General features: G+C 43.3%; 1 protein-coding gene across 11 annotated transcripts in view; it reads left to right on the plus strand.

Annotated features, from left to right (window-relative positions):
* Positions 1-310: 310 nt before the first annotated feature.
* TNIK (TRAF2 and NCK interacting kinase) overlaps positions 311-23975 on the plus strand; it is a 353730-nt gene continuing 330065 nt past the window's right edge. For 5 of the 11 annotated variants that reach the window (XM_075937947.2, XM_075937948.2, XM_014572383.4 and 2 more), the window contains exon 1: positions 312-788. In XM_075937947.2, coding sequence (XP_075794062.2) covers positions 732-788 — 57 coding nt within the window. In that variant the 5' untranslated portion in view covers positions 312-731. Of the gene's footprint in view, positions 789-23975 lie in introns of all 11 variants that reach the window. The other 6 variants (XM_014572378.4, XM_014572379.4, XM_075937944.2 and 3 more) reach the window with 2 other exon arrangements.

Here is a 23975-nt window from a genome sequence, read left to right on the forward strand (position 1 = left end):
CCCCGTGTTATTGGGCTGGGTTATATCAGGGTCCAGATTTTGCTCTTAAAGCAGGAACAGCTACACTGTTTTTCAATTTAGATGCATGTGTGTGTTTGTGGGAGTGTGTGTGTGTTTTTTTTCTTTTGAAGTGACAGCCTTTATTTTGATGGTCCAATTTCAGGGTTATAAGTCCAGAAATCGGCAGGGTCCAGCTCCAGGCAGTTTTTACCTTTCTTTTCCCAGCAGGATAGTGCAAACACACATGGCATGGAAATGCTGCCTCTCTCCTGAGGAAAGGCAACACCCACTTCGTGACACTCACTCCTCCCAGGAAGCCGTGATAGACACTTTGTGGCTCTCTCTCCATCCGACTGGAGGAGTTGATGTGTCTCATTATAACAGCAGCCAATGCAGCCGCCATCCAGAGAAAAGCAAAAAGCATGTCCTATTTAAATACACCCACTCCCCAGCATCGCCCTTAAGCTTTGCACTGGCCTCGCCCTCCCTACCTAAAGGATTGCAAGCAGAGGAAGACTTGCCCAGGCACTGTTTGCTGGGGGATTTTTTGTTTTGCAGTGGGGCTTTATTTTTTGGTTGTGTCGTGTTTTTCCTCGGTGTGCAGTGGGGGTGTCTCCCATCCCCACCCCCGCATGAGGAGAGGAGTGAAATAGACCCAGGTGGGGATCCAGCCAGAAGAGCGCAGCGGTTACTTTCTATCTTTGGTCAATTTCTCCGGCAAAGAAGTAAACATGGCGAGTGATTCTCCGGCTCGGAGCCTGGATGAGATAGATCTTTCAGCCCTGAGGGTGAGCAAAACAACCCTACCCGCAATTCCCTTTCCCTGCGCCCGCCCGGCTCTGACCCCGCGCGCTTTATGGCTTTGCGTGGAGATAAGTTTGCCATTGTATGCAAGCGGGGTGCGGGGGGGGGGGGAGTTTCTTCGGCTTTGCCAGTGTGATTCGGCTGCAGCTATGGGTGCGCGTGCGTGTGTGTGAGAGCAGCAGTGTGTGTATGTGTGTGAGAGAGCAACACTGTGTGAGACAGAGCAGCAGTGTGTGTGTGTGTGTGTGTGTATGTGAGATGCTTTCTGAAGATCCAAGGAGGGGAACCAAAATCTGCCTCGCTACAACCTGTCACTCCCCCGCTTCCCCTCCCCCGCGCTGGAGAACCAGCCCGCTGTGAGCTGCTTGTCTGTAGCGCCCACGACATAGTCTGTTGCCCCCCAGGGCTGTGTGTGCTCGGCACGTAGCTGCCGAGGGGGGTGGGATGCAGATCCCGAGCCGGCTTTTGGTGTCCGTGGGGCAATGTGGGGCCAAGTCCGGGCTTGTTGCACAGCAGATGTGTCATATCCCCCGTTGCTGGGCGGCCAGCATCTGTGCACGCGAGAGTGTGTGTGTGTGTGTGTGTGTGTGTGTGTGTCCCTCTGACATGCTTTCTGCTCGCTCTCCGCTGTGTGGGCTGGCTGTCTCTGCGGGTGGGTTCCACCTGGAAGTGTGACATTTCAGGCAGGTGCCGGAGACACTGGCTTTAACCCCCCCTTCCTCCCACACAGACGCTGGCTTTAATTTACACACACACAGACGAGATGCTGGGCTTTAATTTACACGCGCGCGCCGAGGATGTGGCTTCGCTTCCCTTTGCCCTCCGCTGTGCTGATTCTTACAGCAGCCGTTACCCTACTGATCCGCATGCTCTTGCCTGGGGCCTGCCTCCGCCGCTGCCTCTCCCTTGGATGGAGCAAGGGGGTGATAGAGTCCATCTTGCAGATAGTGTTGTGAAATTCGAACATAATGAGCCCTTAATGATTTCCCTCCTCGCCTCCCTGGCCCTCAGGGGATGGGATGCACCTCGCCTTGACATTCTCATCAGGCACCGGCTTGTCTTAGGGAGCTTGATTAAATACATGCTTATTAGTGCTTGTACACACCGTGTGTGTATTTATATTTGCACCGCTCACCAATGGAACTGAATCGATGTGGGGGGTGGGATTTGGGGCCTGGAGGGTCACACCTTGTGGCACAGTGCATTGTTAAACACAGAGGCTAAACCCTGTGCTTTTTTTGTGTCTTCATCTGTTTGCATTAGCTATCCTGCCCCCACCTTTTTAAAGCGAAAGCTCTTATTTGAATTTCAAATGTACCATTAGATGTCTAGTTTACCAAATATGGCAGCCATCACTTTCTTTGTGATCTGACTTGTCCCCTCTCCTGTAACTCTTTTATTCCATCCTTTTGGCCCTGAGAATATATTACTGATTTCATCTATTGGTTAGTGAAAGGAGTAGTACCTAACATGGACATGGGTGCTGAAATTCCTGTCTGAAAGCTCATGCCTGTTTTATTACAGCAAGAGTGCTGGCACTGACTTTAAAAAAAAATGTGAAAGAAAAATAAAATTAAAGGTGGCATCCGCTAAAGAACTTTTCAGAGTGTAGTTGTAGAAATATTATTTGCTTCAGTGGAAATAAGATTCCTGTCTAATTCATTCACCCCACATTCCTGCTGGTGAGTTTCTGGCTGAATAATGGTGTAAATGATTGCTCAGCAGTTCAAGGCATAGACAAGATTGGAAAATTAGGACCATATATTTTAAAAATAAATATTTACGTCCAATTCACCTCACTCCTGCTGAGGACTATCAGGAGAAATGTTATTGACCTTAATGCCAGTGTAAAGCAAATGCAATTTGAGAGATGAATGAACCTGGCATAACTGTGTTTTGTTAAGGAAGCTCAGCAGTTTAGTGTTCTTATAACACTTAAGAATTTCCTTAGTATTAAGGTCCTGACTGTTTAAAATTATGTTGTCATATTTTTGTTTGTGTGAGTGTGTGGGCGGGGGGTTCAATGGCAGAACTTGGGCAGGATATATTTTGCCCAAAACAATTGATACTCTTAGCCTCTCAGCAGTATTTTGTTTGCATTTTAAAAACATAATTCCACAAATGGAGATATGAAATCCTCTGCTGAAACTGCATTTATCACGACTCCTGATATGCACTCTTTCCATGGCATTGTGCTTCTGTCCTCTAAAACCCAGCCTCCATTAATTTAGTCGGCTACAGGATCTGTTGGCTTGAGTTAATGGTCGATCTGCCTCAACAGTATCAAAATGTTGAGTTCTCTTTATGCTGCCACTTTGAACCCCTGAAGGATGACTGATGTCAGTGTTGACTGGTGGGGAAGGAGGGTGTAGGAAAAACAAAGGCTACCCTGTGAATTTTCACATACCAGAGTGAAGATAATCTGTCCAGATAGCCCAGATTTAAGAAACGTGTTAGAAAAAAGATTTGTATCTAGCGCATCAGATAAATTATTCAAGAACAGTTAATCTATATGAACATTTGACCCTGCATGAAGTTCCAAGGTCAGCAAGACATAGGGTGAGCTGCTGCTCCAGTTTAGAAAGTAGCCCTTAGCAATAGGGATCAATTTTTTCTCAATACCTGAGAATATGTTACATGTCATTAACTCATCTGGACCTGACCTTCATTTTATTTTCTAATGCTTTTTCCCCCACTGTACGCACTACACATTTCCTGGGCATAGCAGACATTTCCTGGATGTGTTCAAAATATAAAGAGGAAGAATACCAAACAATGAATAATTTAAACAGGAGAGGCCTATTATAGCTCTTTGATTTAAATTATTCAAGTCAAACAAAAATTGGGTCCCTAATTTGTGAAAGAATGGATCTTCTAAACTAAACTCATTTAGCACTTAGAATAACTGAAGGTTATTCAGCTGATACGTTGAGGAGTTTGAATCATTCCACAGTGTCTGAATCAGAAATCAATAGTAAATTTGCTGCCAGAGCACAAAACATATCAGCGAGGAGTAATTTCATAAGGCTCACACAATTTAATTCCTTACAAAATAAGGAAAGGGAGGGGCTGTGTTGCTGCAGCTTTGTAAATGTGTGTGTCCCGGTAGAGGAAACATGGTCCATTTCTCTGCATGTGTGAAATCATGAGAAATAGCTATTTAAAATGGTATAAGCCAGAAGCAGACAGCTATTCCAAGCAAGGCTGATAGCACAGTTCATGCCTAAAAACAAAATAGGAGATACTAACAGAACTGCATATGAAATTTATCATCATGTTTTATTCAACTGAAAATTTGTTTTTGTAAATGTATCAATCAGATAATACAATGCATAGTAATCATGCTATTAATAAGCAGTAAAGTAAACTTACACTATGCTGCTGCTTAAAGAGATTGTCATCTTTCTTCTGGTTTCTTTTTCTCTCTTATAGGGGAATATTCTACACTTTCATTGAATTAATATATGGTGTGTAGTTAAATATGGAATATGGTGTGAATAAAACCCAGGGTCCTACAAAGCCTTTTTCACACAAGCAGGTATTAGTGGCTTATGTAGTCTCACTGACTATTTGCCTGAGCAGCAAACTGCAGAATTGGATGCTAAGCTTACATTATAGATGCTAAGCTTACATTATAAATGCAATTTTTTTAAAAAATAAAGTTTTTCCACATTGCTATGGCCAACAAAACAGTGGCCCAGCACAGTTGTGTGTGCATGTGAAACAAATGTCTGAAGCAATCAAAAATTATGCACTGAGGTGTGATCTGCTTAAAATATATAGATTGGTGAATCTAGTAAGCATATTTAGGGCCCAGTTCTGCCTTTTTTGCTGTCTGTCTCCACCAATCATTTTATACTGAGCTCATCATCATGGTACATGTGTGCCTTAGCTCCCAGAGGGAAAGTTGAGAGCTCAAGAAAAGCCAGAATAAGGCCTTAAATATGGGAAGAATTATTAAAATACCAACCGTCCAGAAGGTCGATGAGTAGCACCATATAGTACACTGCCATGGGGATTAGATGAATAATAAAATAATGTTCTTTCGTAGAAGAGGTTATTTAATATTTTTACCAGTTCTTTCAACTTGTTTAATAGCAGAATGAGTTGAGTTGCCTTGGCTATTAGCAAAATAATGTTCAGTTTCAGAAATAATGGAGGTTGCCAACATATAGTTGAGGATTTAAGTAAGAGATCCAATAGGATATTTTTTCCTACTGCTAAATTCAAAACATTCTATAAATCAGCATATAATATGTCTAGGAGATTTACCCAGCATGGCCTGAGTCTTTAATTCAATTAATTTTTGGTTTTTGTAAAAGTAAATGAAATGTACATGCTTCATTTGAATCATTGCTCTGGGTCTGGGGATGTGGGATCAGGATGCAGGCTGTCTTGTGGAAAGGGGACTGTCCCAACCCACTTTCTCTGCAGCACCTTGGGGCCAGGTGAGAAGTGCTTCTCCATGGCAACTGCAGCTCCAGCGGGAACAACTGGGGGAGGGCTGCATGTCCCTTGGCTGGGGCAGGTTCGTGTTCGTCTGTCCACTGCGATCCCCAGCCGGAGTGGTGCAGGGCCAGGGCAGGAGTAAGCCTCCCTTAACTCCTCTGCTCCACCACCTGGAAGCCGTCTCAGTTAATTGGTACCCAGCCAGATCCTCCATCCTGAATCCCTCTCCCAGTCCTGAATGCCCTCCTGCACTCAGTCTCCTGCCCCAGACATCAGTTCCCCATCACCCAAACTCCTTCCCAGAGCTTGCACCCTGAAACCCTTCCTGGACCCCAACCCCACTCCCTAAGCCCGGAGCCCCTCCCAACACTCTGAACCCTTTGGCCCAAGACCAGAGCCTGCACCCAACCCGCTACTCCAGCATGCTGAAAGTGAGTGAGGATGGGTGGAGGAAGGGGGATGGAGTGAGCAGAATGAGGCCTCAGAGAAGGGGTGGAGCAGGGGCAGGACCTCAAAGAAAGGGCTGGAAGGAAGTGGGGCAAGAGTATTTGGATTTGAGGTAGATCTTACATTATACTTAAATTGAAAAAGTGATCTTATGGTTTAAAAGACTGAAGATCACTGAGGTAGACCTATCTATCAGAAACCTGGGAAAGAATTTTCTGTAATAACTCAGAGCCCTGCCCATCTAGTGTTCTATCTCTGTCCATTGGAGACATTTGCCAATAGCAGAAGCGGCTGGGCCACATGCCATTGCAAACAATCTCATCGTACCATCCCTTCCATAAACTTATCAAGCTCCTTAGTCTAATTACAAACCTAAACCTGTTGATGCCCATTTTATATTCACTTGTGTTTCTGCCAGCATCTGCCCTTAATTAAAATAACTCCTCTTCCTCTCAGGTGTTTATCCCTCTGGTGTATTTTTAGAGAGCCATCATATCTCCCCTGAGCTTTTGTTTTTGTTAGAGTAGACAAGATAAGAGTCTTAACTTTCCTTTTGTAAATCAGGGTCTCCATCTTTCTGACCATTTCACTAGCCCTTCTCTGAACCTGTTCCAATTTGAATTTATCTTTCTTAAACATAGGAGACCGGAATTGTGTGCTGTCTCAGATGACGTATCACCAGCAGTGTTCCCTCTAAGGTGCGTGGAAGCACAGCTTCCCAAGTGATTAATCAGTACCGCCCAGTCAGCTCCATGCATTGAGCCCTGAGCCTGTGATTGGACAGGGCTGATTAATCACCTGTGCTGCCGCCCATCTTAAAGGAAACATTGATCACCAGTGTCTTGTTTAAGGGTAATAACATGTTCCTTTCTCTACTGGTAATATTTATGCTAATGAAGGAGTGAGTAATAAGTAGTGTGCAGGATGGATGCAGTTTGCCGGTGAGTCCCTGGTGGGCTGCTAGTTGCTTTATTTATATGAGCATCGGCAGGCATGGCTGCTCACTGCTCGCACTGGTCCTGGCCAATGGGAGCTGAGGGAAGTGGCGTGGGCTGGACCACCCCATCTCGAAGCTCCCATTGGCCGGGAACGACAAACTATAGACAACGGGAGCTGTGAGCAACCGAGCCTGCGGACGCTCAGGAAAATAAAGCATCTGGCAGCCTAACAGGGATTAACCCTGCTGTACTGCATCCAGCCTGCAGGCTGCTTATTAGCCACTCCTGCCCTAAAGCATCCTCTAGGGCAGTGGTCTCCAACCTTTTTACACCCAAGATCACTTTTTAAGTCTCAGAACAGGTGAAGATCTACTGCCCCGCCCCTTCCTTGAAGTCCCGCCTACATTACATGAGGAAATCTAATGTAAATGTACTGCGCAGGTGCGCAGTTCAGAGAGGGCTCAAGAGCTACTCTTAGAGCTGCTGAGATCTACCCGTAGCTCGTGATCTACTGGTTGGTGACCACGGTTCTAGGGGTATTAGCAGCCTCTTTCATGATCACATCATGTCAGTGGCTCATAATCATCCCGTGATTGACCAACACACCCAGGTCTTTCTCCACCTCTGTTATTTCCAGTAATTCTTGTTCTTAGTCCCTAAATTCATTGATTTTCACTTTTTACTATTACATTTCATAGCATTTCTGTTACCCTGTTTTCAAGGTAGTCCAGTCTTAGTAGGGACATTCTGGTTCTCCTCTACATTGGCTCTATACCTCCCAACTTTGTGTCCTTTGCAAATTTTGTCATCATGTGCCTACTTTTTGTGCCAGGGTCATTAATAAAAACATCAAATAAGATTTGTCTCATGATCAATCTTTGAGGAACTCCACTCCAGCCTGGCCATTGCTCAAGGAAGCAGATTTCAATGCCACAGAATTTAGTTAATCAAACATGTATGTTAGCAGGATCAGGCCCCAAAGCTGCCTGTGAGCTGTTGCAATGGTTGCTGTAGCTTGATTAGCTACTGCACAATCCATCTGAAATCACTGTTTCTCTGCCACTTGAGTGTGAAAGTTGCTCTAGAAAAACAAACCCTATTCTTTCATCACTTGAAGAGCCCATGATTGCACAGCCGTGTCTTGTCTGACTAGTGTTGGCATGCCTGGATTTAACATGCTTAGGTACATTTTGTTCCTATATGTGATGTAAGCAATAAGGAGCACATAGTAACCTTGTTATTAATCAGACAAGGACCCAGTGAGGTGGATGAGGGGTTTGAAGAAAATAGAAGGCACTTAACAGCTGTTCCTTGTCTAATTGGTAAAGGAGCCTATGAGGTCCTCATTTCATTATAAACCAAGAATAGGATGAAAGCAAATACCTGACTCTGACCACTGTGAACTCAAGGGTGTTGGAGAGCTAGCTCTGGTTTTGCAGCTTGAGCTCCTTTCTGTGGTGATCCTGGCTGCTAGAGAGCAGCAAGCATTGACTTTCTTTTTCTTTTCGTGATAGGTTGATGTCATTTTCCTCAATGCTTCTATTTCTGAATGCTCAATTTTGAACTTCTGAAAGAGACTTAACTTTCAAAAAGTGCTGAGTACCCATCCTCTCAAAATTGGGTTCATTTAATGTGAGTGATGTTGAGGTCCCAGCTTACATGCCACTTTGGAAACTCTTGGTTTTAGGGTTGGATCTAGGAAAAGACACTAGATAAGCTGTAGAGAATAGATCTTGTCTGACTTGTGTAGAACTGGATGAAATGCAAGTGTCACTGATTATTACCATAGCCTTACTTCGGTAGGACAGTGACGGACCATTTATTTGCATTAGCTGATCTGTCATAGAATCAAAGAGTACTAGAACTGGAAGGGACCTCATGGCAGGATCAGCCACCATCTAGAATCATCCCTGATAGACGTCTGTCTAACCTGACCTTAAATATAGAGATTCCACAACCTCTGTTTGTCAGAGGCTGGAGAGGGATGGCAGGAGACAAATCGCTTGATCATTGTCTTCGGTCAACCCTCTCTGGGGTACCTGGTGCTGGCCACTCTCGGTAGACAGGATACTGGGCTAGATGGACCTTTGGTCTGACCCAGTACGGCCGTTCTTATGTTCTTAACCTCTGTAGGCCATTTATTCTAGTGTTTAACCACTTTGACAGCTAGGAAGTTTGGTTTGCCTAGGGGGGTTGTGGAATCTTCAGCACTGGAGATATTTAAGAGCACCAAATATTTCATAAGTAAGATATGAGCTTCTTGTGCATTAGTAAAAATGCTGGCATTGTACTGTTATCAGTATTTCATCATGTTGATAACACAGGATATATCATGCACAGTAAAGGCATGCTAGAAACACTAATAATGCACCAAAGAGCCATTCTAATACATCATGCATTTCAGTCATGTGTTGGAATGGTGATTTGTGAGGGAACCGCTGGTTAAAATTCTACAATCAAATTGAGGGGAAGTTTGGGTTGATTATCCTGAGTCTGAGTATCACCTTTCTAGATCGGGGTGGGCAATAAGCAACCCATTGGCCAGAGGCGGTTTGCGAGGATTAACCCCTGGCAGGCCACCGTATGCTTTATTTACCTACACATCTGCAGGTATGGCCACTCGCAGCTCTCCTTGGCGATGGACTGCCATTGCCGGCCAATGGGCTACAGTTCTGAATCTTAGCAAATTTCTCCAATTTCTTCCCTTCTCCCCTTCACGGGTGGACTCATGAAAAAGTCATATTTATTTGACACTTCAAACTTAAAAGCAAAGCAGCCTTCTGATTATTGTATATGACTGACGCTTAATTTTGTGGAATGGTTTAAGCATTATTGATTAGTATCTCTTTTTCTGTAATCCTGCATATCTAATCCTGTAATCCTGCATATTTACACTTTGTAAATATAAGCAAGTAAAAGTTGCTTGAAATACTCTTCGATTCTGAAGTTCTGGGTTTGCTACCATTAGGGCTGATCCATTTGCTGTTACCAGTAGTCTCACTGGCTGTGTCTAGACTACACCTCTGTCGACAGAGAGATGTAGATTAGGCCTGTCGAAATTGCTAATGAAGCAGGGATTTAAATATCCCAAGCTTCATTAGCATAAACATGGCCGCTGCTTTTTTTGAAACTGAGATTTTTTTCGAAAAAACGACAGTCTAAACGCGGATCTGTTGAAAATAAACCCTTTTTCAACATCCTGTAAACCTCATTTTTTGAGGAATACAGGATCTGTTCAAAAAGGGTTTATTTTCGACAGATCTGCGTCTAGACTACCGTTTTTTCGAAAAAGCTCCGTTTCGAAAAATGCAATGGCCATGTTTATGCTAATGAAGTGCGGGATATTTAAATCTCTTCTTCATTAGCAATTTCAACGTGCTTGATTTGCATCCCTCTGTCAACAGAGGGATGCAGTCTAGATGTAGCCACTGAGTCTTTCTCCCTTCCTTTCTCATGACAAAATCATACTCCTTTAGAGATTTGTCACATTTTTAAAAAACAAGGCTGATATCTGCTGCAGTAGGGCCTTGACCTCTGCTCTAGTCATCTATCAAGACAACTGCGGGTTTTTTGTTTTTGGTTGGTTTTAAACTACAGAACCCAGCACAAATCCAGAAAGGCATGTGCTTAAATCTGCTCAACCACACACTTTAAGTATGTGCTTAAAATGCTTGGCAAGGCTGGGGCCTAAGGATGGTAAAAGTAAACCCAATTAGTAAACAGAGGCATTTCAATGATGTGTGTATATAAAGGGTGGTCAGAACATCAGCTCACATCTTTTATACACACATAGGGGCACATAGTGTAGACCAGTGTTCCCTCTAAGCTGTGTGGCAGCAGTTTCACAGGTTATTAATCAGCCCTGCTCAGTCAGAGGCTCAGGGATCCATGCAGCTGCTCAGCTTACAGGGAACACTGGCATAGACCTTACAATTTCTATGTGAAGGTGTTCAGTTACCAAACTACATTAAGTATAGTGGGTAGAACAGGCTGCTGGGAGTAATTGTGATGTTCATTGGAACTGGCTGTATTTGTATTGAAAATAATCATCCATGTGCTTCTCAGAAATAGATGCATTTAAAAGGTACTGAATACATGGCCATGGTGCAGAGATTGTGCAATCATAACTTCACCTTGCAGTGCACTCTCTGAGATACTCTTTGAAAATCCTTCCCTTACAATCAGATTTGAATAGTAAATTACTTTGCTTTATACCTGAAAACGGAGAGCAAAATATTGATCTTCATTCACACTTCCACAAATTTAAACTATAAACGAGGAGCTTCTAAAACAATCCAATTAGATTTCACACGGTTTTGCCCCTAAGGTAACTGGTAATAATGAACAAATAGGAAACATGGTGTGGAGGAGGGGGAAAATACAATTTGATGCAGTTTGTAATGTCACAATCCTGACAAGCAGCAATAACCATTAAAGAGAGCAAGAGAAGACCCATTAATATGATAGGGTACATGTACACAGTAGCGCGTCCCTTGAAATATGCTATGCAATTTGAGCTATGCAAATTGTATAGCTTATTTAGAAATTTAGTTCTATTTTCAAAATAAATCCCTATTCCAGCATCTTTCTTAATCCTCATGCAATGAGGTTTACAGGAAGCTGGAATATGAAGCCTGTTATTTCAAATGTATTTCAAAATAATGGGCATGCTGTTAAGATGCACAGAACACTATTTCGGGATAACAGATGTATCCATATAGGGCATCCTTCCAATCTCTTTTTGACTCTGTGTGCTTATAACTGTATTACATTTTGAAAAGCTTGGTTTCTGAGAGTTGAAGCTGCAGGAGTATCTAACTCTTATAATGCTCACCTTCTGTTGGAGAGCTGTGGATAGAGATTGGCTTCTCCCCATTTTACAGATGGGAAAACTAAAACACTGAGTATACATCTAAACTCAGGGGGGAAGGACTTGACTACCAAATATGTGTCTCCAAGCCTGCACCTATAAGAACAGCTACAGAGATGCTTCTACTCAGACTCTGAGATCCACCCCCTTGCAGGGTTTCCTAGCCTTAGTGGGAATAGCTATGCTACTGTTTTTAGTACTGTAGTGTGAGCTTGAAGATTTGCTGCTATAGTGTAATTTAGAGATGTGAACAATATGTTCAAGGTCACACAGCAGGCTAGTGGAAGAGCTAGGATGAGAACCCATGGCTCACAATACTCAACAGATCACCCTGTGCATTGGACTACACTGGATCTTGGTCCACACAGCAGCTACAACCATTTCAAGCTCTGTTACATGAGGTACTGCATTTAACAGTTAAAAAGTCAGCAGCCTTTGATTTTTTTTCTCTATTTCCCTTCTCCTTTTGTTGCTCTGAACTATGCCTGCCAATTGAAAGTGCCTGTGAATACAACAGGCAGCAAATGCAATGAGCATTGGGACCCTGCATATAATGGCCTATGATTTCAGAGAGAGAATTAGCTAAAGAATATTTAGGAAATTATAAAACTCTTTTCTTTTCCAGTACTATTTGCAGGACTATCCTTAGTGCCTTCAATTTCTCAACACGGTGCTCAACTTTTTGCAAGACTGGGCCCTAGCTTTTTGCTTTTGTTCCCAAAAAGTTTGGCTAATTGCTTATTTTCAAAGGTGAGGGAAGCTGCTAAAGTTTGAAAACATGTTTTAACAAAGAGGTTTCACCATCATTCACTTAACATTTCTGCATTGCTGATTGTACTATTTTAAATGGCAAATACTTCCACAGTAGAGAAAGGCTTCTGCTCTTCAATCCAGAATGTTTATTCTGATGTTACTTTCTTTCATTTTCACATTTGCCCTGCATACTTGGTCACACCCCAGAAATTCCAGGTGTGTGTTAGTAATCGTCATCAATGTAGGTAATAAAATGAAGCATCCATTTCTCAGTAACCAGGTGGATTCCCTATAACTTAGGGCAAGACCAAACATTTCTTTCCTCTGTAGTAGGTTAAGCAAACATGATGCTAAAGGACTTGGCCCAGCAGAGACCTAGCTAGCTAATGTGAAGTCAGCAAAGAGCAAAACCAAGGCTGTAAGTTAAATGCTAGAGTCACAGAAATCATTGAAGATGAAAGATACTGGCCCATGTCTTGTGACAAGAATATTTGGCTTTGGAGATAGATATCTGTCTGTGTTACATTCTGACATGGAGCAAATTCTAGGGAAAAGAGCCAACTTTGAATTTCCTGTCCTTGATATGTAATGTTTTAATAAGGAGTGCAGGGGGTGGGAGAGCTTTCCTAATTCTCGGACAGGTGTGTGCATGTCTTTTGAATGTGGAAGTACTAGCAGAAACAACACAACTTTTAAACTTTTGTTGACAAGCCATATATTAAACAGCCTCTACAACTTTAATTCTGACTCAGTCTGCTCCCTTAAGAACAAGAATAAATTCCTTTTCCTTGTTCCTTTCCCTTCTGGTCTCAGAGTGCCATATATGTCTTATTAGTTGGGGTAACTCTAGAATGAGCACCATTTTGCAATAGGCACAGCTGCCAAATGTATTCTATTTGTGATACCTGTTGGGAAATAAGAGGTCCTTCAGAGGTCACAGGCCTTGGTTTTACCCATTAAGCCAATGAGCTGGTAGTCTTTCCAGGAAGACCTATGATTTAAAATTGTACTCTGGGTTTTATACAACACCATGTGTGGTGGATGTTTGTGTCTGAGAGATGAAAACTGGCTTGAATTGTCTAAGGGAGCTAGGATAATATCAGTCATGAAGTGGAGGACAGAACAATAACTTGATAGGTAATGTCTGGTCATCAAAAAAGAGAACATCTGCGGTGGAATTGTGATGATCAGTATGGGAGTACAGAAAGTTCCATCCATTAGGGAGCCTTTATGATCTAATAATGGACGTTGGGGAGCACTCCCCTGTTTTGGATAGCTGAGACTTCAGAGCTTTGATAGTATCACAATTGTGTACTGAAAATAAGCTGCAAGAAAAATGCCTTGTTCAGTTTGCCCCAGAGCTTGGATATGAGGAGTCCCTTATTGAGTCCTCATCAGTCTGGTAGGTGTTAATGTGCTTTTCTTAATTACCCCACTCCCAAAAGCATGTGTCTTGTTTGTTTAGCTATAAAAAGTTGCATGAAACACACTGAAACTGTGTCTGTATGCTCCCTCTGTGGAGTGCTTTAAAGAGCTAAGACACTCAGTTGCATCATCTTTTGAAAATGGCTCTTTTAGGCATGAAAGAGAGCAAAGCAGAGATGTTTCTTTGTAAACTAGGAAGAATCCACAATGACTTTGGGTAACTCAACACATCTGTCACTTCCTTCCTCTCTTTTATTTATTTACTTCTAAAATAAACTGATAATGGGGAATTAACACAAAAGTTAATAGACATTCCTTCTCTAGCTCTTTCTTCTATTTCCTAGGTACTGTATGGTATGTCTGTGACAATCTCTAGTCATTGTGTTAGATGCTTTAGGGATGCCAAGTGTGACTATTATCGTTGCAAGGCTCTTCAGTTAGCCAGGTTGTTGAGGGTCTTGGTATAAACTTGCTTTACAATACACATTCACAAATGTGTACATAGATATTTTTGGGTGTAACCTTTTTCTGAAGTACCCCAGCATTGGCCTAACTCTGCTCTCCCTGAAGTTTCTAGATGTTTACCACTAACTCCAGTGGATGCTGAATAAGTCCAATGCAAAACTTATGAAAATCCCACCTTATGGGCTTCATCTCCCTCTTGAAAATATAGGCCTACATTTTCATAGGTGGTGCCTTAAGGTCCGGCCCTAAGTGAAAAGCAGCCGACTTTGCAGAGGTGTGGTGCATCCACAACTTGAAATTAATGGGAATAGCTATTGGAGCTCAGCATCTCTGAAAATTATGACCTATTTATTAAGGTGCAGCCAGGATTGCAAATGTTGGTCAGAATGAATCCAGGTGTGGGCAGCTCTGGTAACAGACTTTGCCAGACCCTGGGCGAGATGGGAGAAGCTAGCTCTGGGCCCCCAGAAGGATGGGACTTCAGATAGAAGGGCCTGGATTGCGCGCTAGCCTCCTCCCTCAGCACCACTGAGACTGTGTGGCATGGCGCTCTAGCAGAGATTTAATTGACAGACCTGGGATACAGCCCTTTTTGCCCCCTTCCCTTCCCCTCCACCCCTGTTGGCCGCCTTGGGTGTGGGTCTGAGCTCTGTAAGTTAAATGTGCCTGGATTTTTTTTTTCAGTTCAGTGAACAAAATGGTATCGACTTTATGTACAGAAGCATACCTTCTAAACCATATAACTAGTTGTTTCAATTTTCCCTTCTCAAGAGACCAAATTTCACTGTGGATGAATGGCCTGCATATTTTTCCAGTTTAAAAATAAAAGATTCCCCATGAGTTACAGATGCCCCCAAGGAAAACTCAAATTGTTCCTCTATATTGGATTTGGGGACAAGGGTATCTTCCTCAGGCAATAACTCCCAAGAAATGTTTCAGGTTGCAATGAATCCAGATAACTTCCACTTAACTACTCAATGGTAGAAGAGATAGATGAGTTCATCTTAAAAACATAGTGGCCTTGGCAGGCCACATTGGAGCGTAAAGGGCAGAGCAGTTCAATATTCAGTTGGGGAGGGGGGGAGGTCATGCAGTATATAGCATCTTCTAAGTTGCCAGTGTCCTGAGAAGAAAGTAAGGGGGAGGGGTAGCAGTGCTCTTGGAGTGTTGCCTGAGTCCCAGGTTTTAAAATTAAAATGGTTTTAAATAGGTTTTTTTTTCTGGCCATGCAGACAAGCTGTCTTCACTGCAATTGTCGGCCTTTAAATATTGATTAGCTGAGAGACTGTGAGGACTCTGTACCTTCCTCTTGTCACTCTAGAAATCAACGTAATAGTATATTCAGAGAGCCTGGAATATCTAAATGGGATTGCGGTAATAAGGGAGCTTTGCAAATGGTCTCTAAAGTGAAATGTTCAGCTACAGTGACTACCGCCTCCTGTCTGAATATCCTGGGCTGCTATAAATATAAATACTGCCCAAAGCTCTTCCCTGGTGGACATGCTGAAAGTGGACAAAACCAGCTTTCTCAAGCCAGGTGTCCCAAATTCAATACACTCATCCCAGGTAATGATGGACAGAAATCCCAGCCATTAACTCTGAACTAATATTCAGGGAGCATTTAATGGGCATTAGGAGTACTGTGAAAAGGGGAGGAGAGCTGACTGGCAGAAATGAAAGGGAGCAACTGGAGTGAATCGGGGCTGGTGAAAACATCCCTATTCAGGATGGCACTTGCTCATTTGCTTCGTCTTGCTGTCCTGAAAGGAATTAATTTCAGCCCAGGTTTCAGGACTTTCCTGAACTGGGGCTGCTATCACAAGGGTAAACTCAGCAAGCTGTGCCAACAGCCTTTGAAATCACAGTAGAAGTTTGTGAAATAATCACAAGAAATGGCGCTGGGAGTATCTCCAGTTGGAACAGCGGGCCCAGCTGTGCAAATCCAGAGATGATGCTGAGAAACGTCAAATCTAAATAGACAAGACAGAAAAATTGTGTGTGAGAGAGAGATGTAGAACTGTTGGTCCCACTTTATGGAAATATGAGTCTCAGACAGAATAAAGCCCTAAACCAGCAAAACACTTAAGCATGTGCTTAACTTTAACAAAGTGAGTAGTACCATTGATGTCAATGGAACTGCTCACATGCCTGAAGGTTAAACATAGGCTGCATTTGCATCTTGCCGGGCGCCGCCATTTTTAAATCCGCGGTAGTTCGGACTCCGTGCCCGCGGCTACACGCGGCACGGAGTAGGTAGTTCAAATTAGGCTTTCTAATTCGAACTACTGTTACACCTTGTTCCCTCATTCCATGGGAATCAATGACTTCCCATGTCTTGCTCACAACACACCTGTTAATGCATCCTAGAATCATGTTTGCTTTTTTTGCAAGAGTGTCACACTGTTGACTCATATTTAGCTTGTGGTTCACTATAACCCCTAGATCCCTTTCTGCCATACTCTTTCTTAGACAGTCGCTTCCCATTCTGTATGTGTAAAACTGATTGTTCCTTCCTAAGTGGAGCACTTTGCATTTATCCTTATTAAACTTCATCCTGTTTAACTGAGACCATTTCTCCAATTTGTCCAGATCATTTTGAATGATGACCCTATCCTCCAAAGCAGTTGCAATCCCTCCCAGCTTGGTGTCATTTGCAAACTTAATAAGCATACTCTCTATGTTGATATCTAAATAGTTGATGAAGATATTCAATAGAACCAGTCCCAAAACAGACCCCTGAGGAACCCCACTTGTTATACCTTTCCAGCAGGATTGCGAACCATTAATAACTACTCTCTGAGAACGGTTATGCAGCCTGTTATGCATCCACCTTATAGTAGCCCCATCTAAGTTGTATTTGCCTACTTTATTGATAAGAATATCATGCGAGACCGTATCAAATGTCTTGCTAAAATCTAGGTATATCATGTCCACCGCTTCTCCCTTATCCACAAGACTCGTTATCCTATCAAAGAAAGCTAGCTGATTTGTTTGACATGATTCTTTACAAATCCATACTGACTGTTCCCTGTCACTTTATTATCTTCCAGGTGTTTGCAGATGGTTTCCTTAATTACTTGCTCCATTATCTTTCCTGGCACAGACGTTAAACTGACTGGTCTATAGTTTCCTGTCTTGTTCTTATTTTCCTTTTTATAGATGGGCATTATATTTGCCCATTTTCCAGTCTTCTGGGATCTCTCCTGTTTTCCATGGTTTTCCAAAGATGATCGCTAAAAGTTCAGATACCTCCTCTATCAGCTCCTTGAGTATTCTAGGATGCATTTCATCAGGCCTTGGTGACTTGCAGATATCTAACATTTCTAAGTGATTTTTAACTTGTTCTTTTTTTATTTTATCTTCTAAACCTACTCCCTTCCCACTAGCATTCACTATGTTAGGCATTCCTTCATCAGACTTCTAGGTGAAGACCGAAACAAAGAACGAAACAAAGAAACAAAGTCATTAAGCATCTCTGCCATTTCCAAGTTTCTTTTTACTGTTTCTCCTGCCTCACTGAGCAATGGGCCTATCCTGTCCTTGGTCTTTCCTCTTGCCTCTAATATATTTATAGAATGTCTTCTTGTTTCCCTTTATGCCTGTAGCTAGTTTGAGCTCATTTTGTGCCTTTGCCTTTCTAATTTTGCCCCTGCATTCCTATATGAATGAACAGTTAAATGAACAAATTATATCTGGTTGTAGGATATTTATTTTGTATATCTTGACATGTGATATTGACACTTAGTGGTTTTTGCTGTTTTGTTGTAGTCATGTTGGTACCAGAATGAGAGCCACAAGTTGAGTGAAGTAATATCTTTAATTGGACCAAATATGGTTGGTGAAAGAAACAACCCTTGGAACTCTACAAAGCTCTTCTCCAGGTCTGTGCAGCTCAAAAAGGCTAATCTGTCACCAACCAAAACTGTTCCAAAGTAATAATACAAAAAGAAGATATTACCTCACCCACCTTGTGTCTGTGTTTTAACAGCTTTAAAGCTTGACCTCTTTGAATCTCAGCTTCTACTATCATTAAAAAATTATCAGATCTGTCCTCATAATTTCCCACAACCATGAAAATTATAAAAAGACAAAAAGCTTAAAGCATATATTACACAAAGATAAACAATACAAAGTGCATTATACTAAGCCTATTTGTAAATCAGAGCAGCAGGGGTAAAACATTGCAGAGGGGATGAGTAGATGAAGCAGAGCCAATGTTCCCACTGAATTCCCTCTCAGCTTAAAGGCCTGATTCAAACTGCAAGTCACAACAATCACACATTATCCTCAGGTCCTCATACTAGGAACCCCAGTGACTTCCAGAGCATGAAAAATGTTTGCAGGTTAAGATGGGGGACAAAGAATATTTCCTTATTCTTAATCTTGATGCAATAACAACACTGTGTCTAACATCAGCTTTGAGGGGGTCCCCTGCCCTGAGAAATTTCAGCATACTGATAAGTACAACTTGTGAAAACAAAAAGAGAATGTGAGGGTATGGATAGGTGAGCAAGAGTTGAATGAAAGGTAGGTGTTTCAGCCAGGCAGACACCACCCACTGTGATCTATTTTCTTCTCCTGTTAGGAGGGGGCACACGGGACAGCTATTCTCAGTAACACTCACTTATCTCCTCTATACCCAGCCATCTGCCTTACATTGGGGAAGCAGCAGCCTCACCCCTCCCCCCCAAAAAAGTGAGTGAAGCGTCTGAGTCAGCTAGAGGAGCAGGAGAACAGGACTGTGCTGATGGGGGTCACAGTTTAAAGGTGCCCCCAACAACACAAGCGTCATGCTCCCCACCCAGCCAGCAGAGCTGAAGCAGCAACCTTTCTCCTCCCTATTACTTCCATGACCATCCCAGCAATTTGATGCACATACTGCTTGCTTACTTCACCTCTCCTGGGGTATGTCTACACTACCCTCCTAATTTGAACTAGGAGGGTAATGTAGGCATACCGCACTTGCAAATGAAGCCCGGGATTTGAATTTCCCGGGCTTCATTTGCATGAAGCCGGCCGGTGCCATTTTTAAATGCCGGCAGTTCGAACCCCGTGCTGCACGGCTACACGCGGCACGGAGTAGCTAGTTCGGATTAGGCTTCCTAATCCGAACTAGCTGTACTCCTCATTCCACGAGGAGCCTAATCCGAAGCCTAATCCAAACTAGCTACTCCGTGCCGCGGGTAGCCGCGCGGCACGGGGTTCGAACTGCCAGCATTTAAAAATGGCGCCAGCCGGCTTCATGCAAATGAAGCCCGGGAAATTCAAATCCTGGGCTTCATTTGCAAGTGCGGTATGCCTACATTACCCTCCAGCAAGCCGGGGCAGACCCTGGCAGAAAATTGGATGGGGGTAATGTGACCCAGTGTAGTGCATGTCAGCTCATGTGTCACACCTCTGCAGGGAAAGGATGGGATCGCAGGCAGGTGCCTGGTGCTCACTTTGCAGCGGTCAATGTGGGCAAAGTGCATCAGTACTGCCAGGAAAGCCAGGGAAAAGGCCTTTCCTGGACAACTGGCTCTGGGGAGGAAAGGAGGGAGGAAGAAAAGGAGAGGAGGGGGCCCAGACCGGCTCTATACTAAAATACACCCAGATTGAAGAGTTGCTCCAAACTATAGTGTCATTGAATAGTTGTGAAACTGCACAAACTATTATCAGTTACACGACTATTTGATAGTCCCTGGGAGCGGGACTGGCAGCCATTGTGCTCCCAGCCCCACTCCTGGGGAGCCTCCTGCCATCACACACTGCTGTCTCTGATACAGGAGTAGTAGTGTGGGGTGGCAGCAGCCCCTGTCCATGGTTTGCATACCCGCCTGTGAAGGGAGAGGTTGACGATTGCAGCGAGCAGGGGACACAGCCCCCTAATTTGCCGTAAAGGAAGTAATTGAGCACAAGTTATCATTTATGATGATGACCTGGCTAAGGTGAGTCATATACTGCAATATAATGAGTCACTAGTTAATGATGACCTGCAAAGGAAAAATGCAAAATGCCAGTAAATTTACCATTGTGTAATTCAATAGCCAGGCTAAAGAAGTGTGCATAGCATATTGGTACCTAAAATTTGCTTGAAAATAACTGGTATTTAGAACCATAAATGCATCTCTGCTTGTCTGTTAGGGATGTTAGCAAGCTACCAAAATGAAGTTAATTGCCTTTTAGTACAGCTACGCAGCATATTAATGGATGTGAAGTCTGTACAAACTACACAAAAGACAGGGGCTAAATGCACTGTTGCCTAAGGGAGTGCAATATGGAAGGCCAGGCTTGCCAAGGACCCTAATTCCTGCCAATCACCCCAGCTGGCTAACTAACAGGCACACTCACAGGTGGTAAGAATACTGTTGTCTTGGCAAGATTTTCTGAATGTGGTCGAAGTTTATGTGAAGGGTATATTTTTATAAGGGTTTAGTGAATGATTAAAAAATGTTATAGGCATGTTGCAAACATGGCCATCTTCAGATTGTAAGCAACCTGTTGGGCTCTTGTGACAACTGATTATGAATACTGATTAATTATTATGTTTTTATTCAACCCCTAAGCATGACCTATCCTGCGGTGGTTCACTGTGCATTATAAACACATACAAAAGTAAGACACTTTTCCTGAGGGATTTATAATCTAAGGGCGAGGTTGGGACTTTAAGTTCAGGAGTAGTGCTGGGATTTCTTTGGATGCAAATACTCGCCTCTGACTCAAGGTTTATTCCCCTCTGGCTTGCTTGCTTCATGGGGAAGGGCAGCAATGTGCTGCTGGCCTAACGCTGCAAACCCTCCTGATTGTGGGTGTGTGGTTTTGTTTTTGTTTTTTTAATCTCCAGTCAAATGAGTGTCTTTTCTTCAAGCCTCATCTGCTGCATTCTGCTGACGGCGAGATAATCTCTGCGTCACTTTTTAAAAGTAACTTTCTAGCCCTTGTGTGTGTGGAGAAAAACCCAGGCGCCTCATTGGAGCGTGGCGTGCAGGCTCTGAAATCAGGAGGCAAATAAAGAGAACCCAGATTTGTTCGTTTGAGATGTCTCGGTATTAAGCCCACCTTGTCATTTTTGCATGGCCGACTCATGAATTTTCACACTGGGGGCAAATGGTACTGCAAGAACAAATTATGATTCCCACTGGGTCTGCCTTAGTCAGACTGGCCAGTAAGGCGGTGAAGACACCAGACTTCAGCCCCCTTTTCCCTCCTGCTCCAGAATGGCACAGCCAGGCATATAGTGGACTCTGGATCCTACATGGCCAGATCCAAAGTCTTGGTAAGGCACTGAAGGTTGCAAGAGGCCTTTTTACTGTCATATATAGTCACAAGCAAGCCTTAAAATGAGTTGCATGCAAATGACAAAGGGCAGTGATCCAAAAGAAGTTTCTTTTATTATTTCTGTTTAAAACAAACCAAACCCACATCTTCTGCCTTCAAACTCCTCTTTATAAAACCTGAATATAAATTTGCTAGGATTTCCAGAGTGGCAAATGTTTCCACTGCTTCAGAGACTCAAAGACAAGCCAGAGATGTAATTCTGCTGCCTTCCCCTTGAGACAGCTGGTAACTATTCTTTAATTAAGGCTTCAAGATTCTCTAGCCCAGCTGAAACTGTCAGGCTGATGACCCCTTGCATGCCTCATTCAGAGCTTATTCTCCATGGCATCCACTTTTTACTTTAATCCTTGTCTTTAACCATTCCATTGTTAGCATGGTGTTCTTGCACTGCGCTGCTTCGGGAGGGCCATCATGCCAGCCAAAGCCTTGTTCCCATCCTTTTGAATCTTTGTTGGTGTCTATAAAAGAAAAACTCACAGGAGTGCTTGTCCAGGAAAACCAGAGGCCCTTTGTCAGTGCTCTGTTGAAGACGTTTGGTTTTCATTCAAGTTCAGCAATTAATTTCTCAGTTCCAGATCATTCTCTGGGGTAGATCAGTATATCTGAATTGTCTTTCAGTGCAGCAATGTCCAGTTACATTTTAGTTTCAGTCTCAACTTGTATTTGGTGCATTCTGTTAGGGGGACAAAAACCAATGACGGGGGGACAAATCGGACATTGCTCCTCGTTGATCACCACCATTTGAACATTGAGATTTTATAAAGCAAACCATCAGCCTTTTCCTTAGTGTGAGAACATAGATGGCCCATGAAACTCACAAACTCAGCCAGTTCCTCAGACACAAACTGAGTAATTGGATAGAACTCTTTGGATAGAAGGTCACATAATACAAAATCTGATCAACTGTTGAGTCAGGTTAATAATATGCAAATCATTGCAGACATCATCAAGCTTTAATTGTTTTGTGCAGCAAGTTTTGTGCAGCAAGTTGCAGACATCTGATCTAAAATGTATGAGTCATCTCTGTTGCACAATAGGTAAGACACTCCTGTAGCTTTCAGAGAAAATCCATCTAAGATCTGTCTTTCCTTCTTCCCCAACAAATTGTATCATTAGATAACTGACAGCGTGGGGCCTCGTCAACACAAGTATTTCCCTCTGAGTCAGAGCCTACAGTACGAAACTTGAATAGGAAACTTATGAGTAAGACTGAAACCTAGGTTCAGGTTCCCGAGAGCACTAAGCAATGTCAAGGTTTATTTTCATCCTTTCATCTTCCTGTGATCCTTCTGGGCAACAGTTGATTGCAAACAGCAAAGTGATCATTCAGAGACTGACTGGAAGAGGAAATGTCACCTAGAGGTGGTGACATGAAACTCCCAGGCATTACTGGAATTCAGGGAAAGTAGTTATTTCAACTGGCCTAACTAGTTAAAACCAAAAGTATCTTGTCTGTGAATCTGTTTGTTCAAGAACTCTTCCTAAATGGTAGTGCTAGGGCCATCAAATTTGGTATGCAGGTCAGGGTTTGGTTGTTCCAGGACAACCAGTAGCTCTGGGAAAAGGACAGGTTTCCATAACATGCAAAGGGAGGGGCTGCTCTTCCGAGGGACGTAATATGAGAGTGTCCACTGGGGGCAGCGAACCTGCAGGGGAGAGCTATCCTGCAGTGTGTTCATTGGGGGCAGTCATACCACCAAAGGAGTCACCATCAGGGTTAGGGTTCTGCCATCTTGCCTGCCAGCACACTAAGTAAGTAGCCCCTTACCCCAAATCCTTTCCTCCCCTCCTGGCCTTTTGCCAGGGAGAGAAAAGGCCCATGCCAGAAGGGACCCCCAGCCCTGAGCCTCTCCTCACTCCCAACCCTCACTCTCACACTTCTCCTATCCCCAGCCTCCTGCGCACCCCCTTCCCACCACATCCCCAAGGCCCTGCCCTGAATCCTGCACCCCCTGCCCTGAAGAACCTGTGCAATGCTGGGTAAGTCTGCTCATAAACAAATGCCAAACTGAGCAAGGCTAGGCTAATAGCAGAATACATGTCTGCTATGCCATACTGTGAATCTATGGGCCAGGTGAATACCTTATTTGTGCAAGAGTGACAACTCACCACTAAGTCTGGGGATCAGAATCTGGCACAAGATGACCTCCTCCCCAATTTTATTGTCCATTATCCTAGATGCCTTCTTCTTTCTTTGAAAATGTCTAAATTTGCATTTGCTCAACAAAACTTTTGTCATTCATGGGTGCTTCACTAACACTCCCATGAATAACAAGGTTTTGCTGTGGCAAGTGCATGTGTGAATGCTGCTTTGTTTGGCAGAAGTGCTCTCCTGCCAACAAAGTGAAACCTGCTCATTGGGAATGGAGGTGTTTTGTTGTCAAAAGTACGGACAAAAAGAATTCACATACACTGACTCTTAACGACAGAGCAGTTGTGTAATAGGGTATGTCTACACTACCCTCCTAGTTCGAACTAGGAGGGTAATGTAGGCATACCGCACTTGC

Source organism: Pelodiscus sinensis, chromosome 10 (assembly GCF_052426305.1).
Source record: "Pelodiscus sinensis isolate ZL-2025 chromosome 10, ASM5242630v1, whole genome shotgun sequence".
Taxonomy (NCBI): Eukaryota; Metazoa; Chordata; order Testudines; family Trionychidae; genus Pelodiscus; species Pelodiscus sinensis.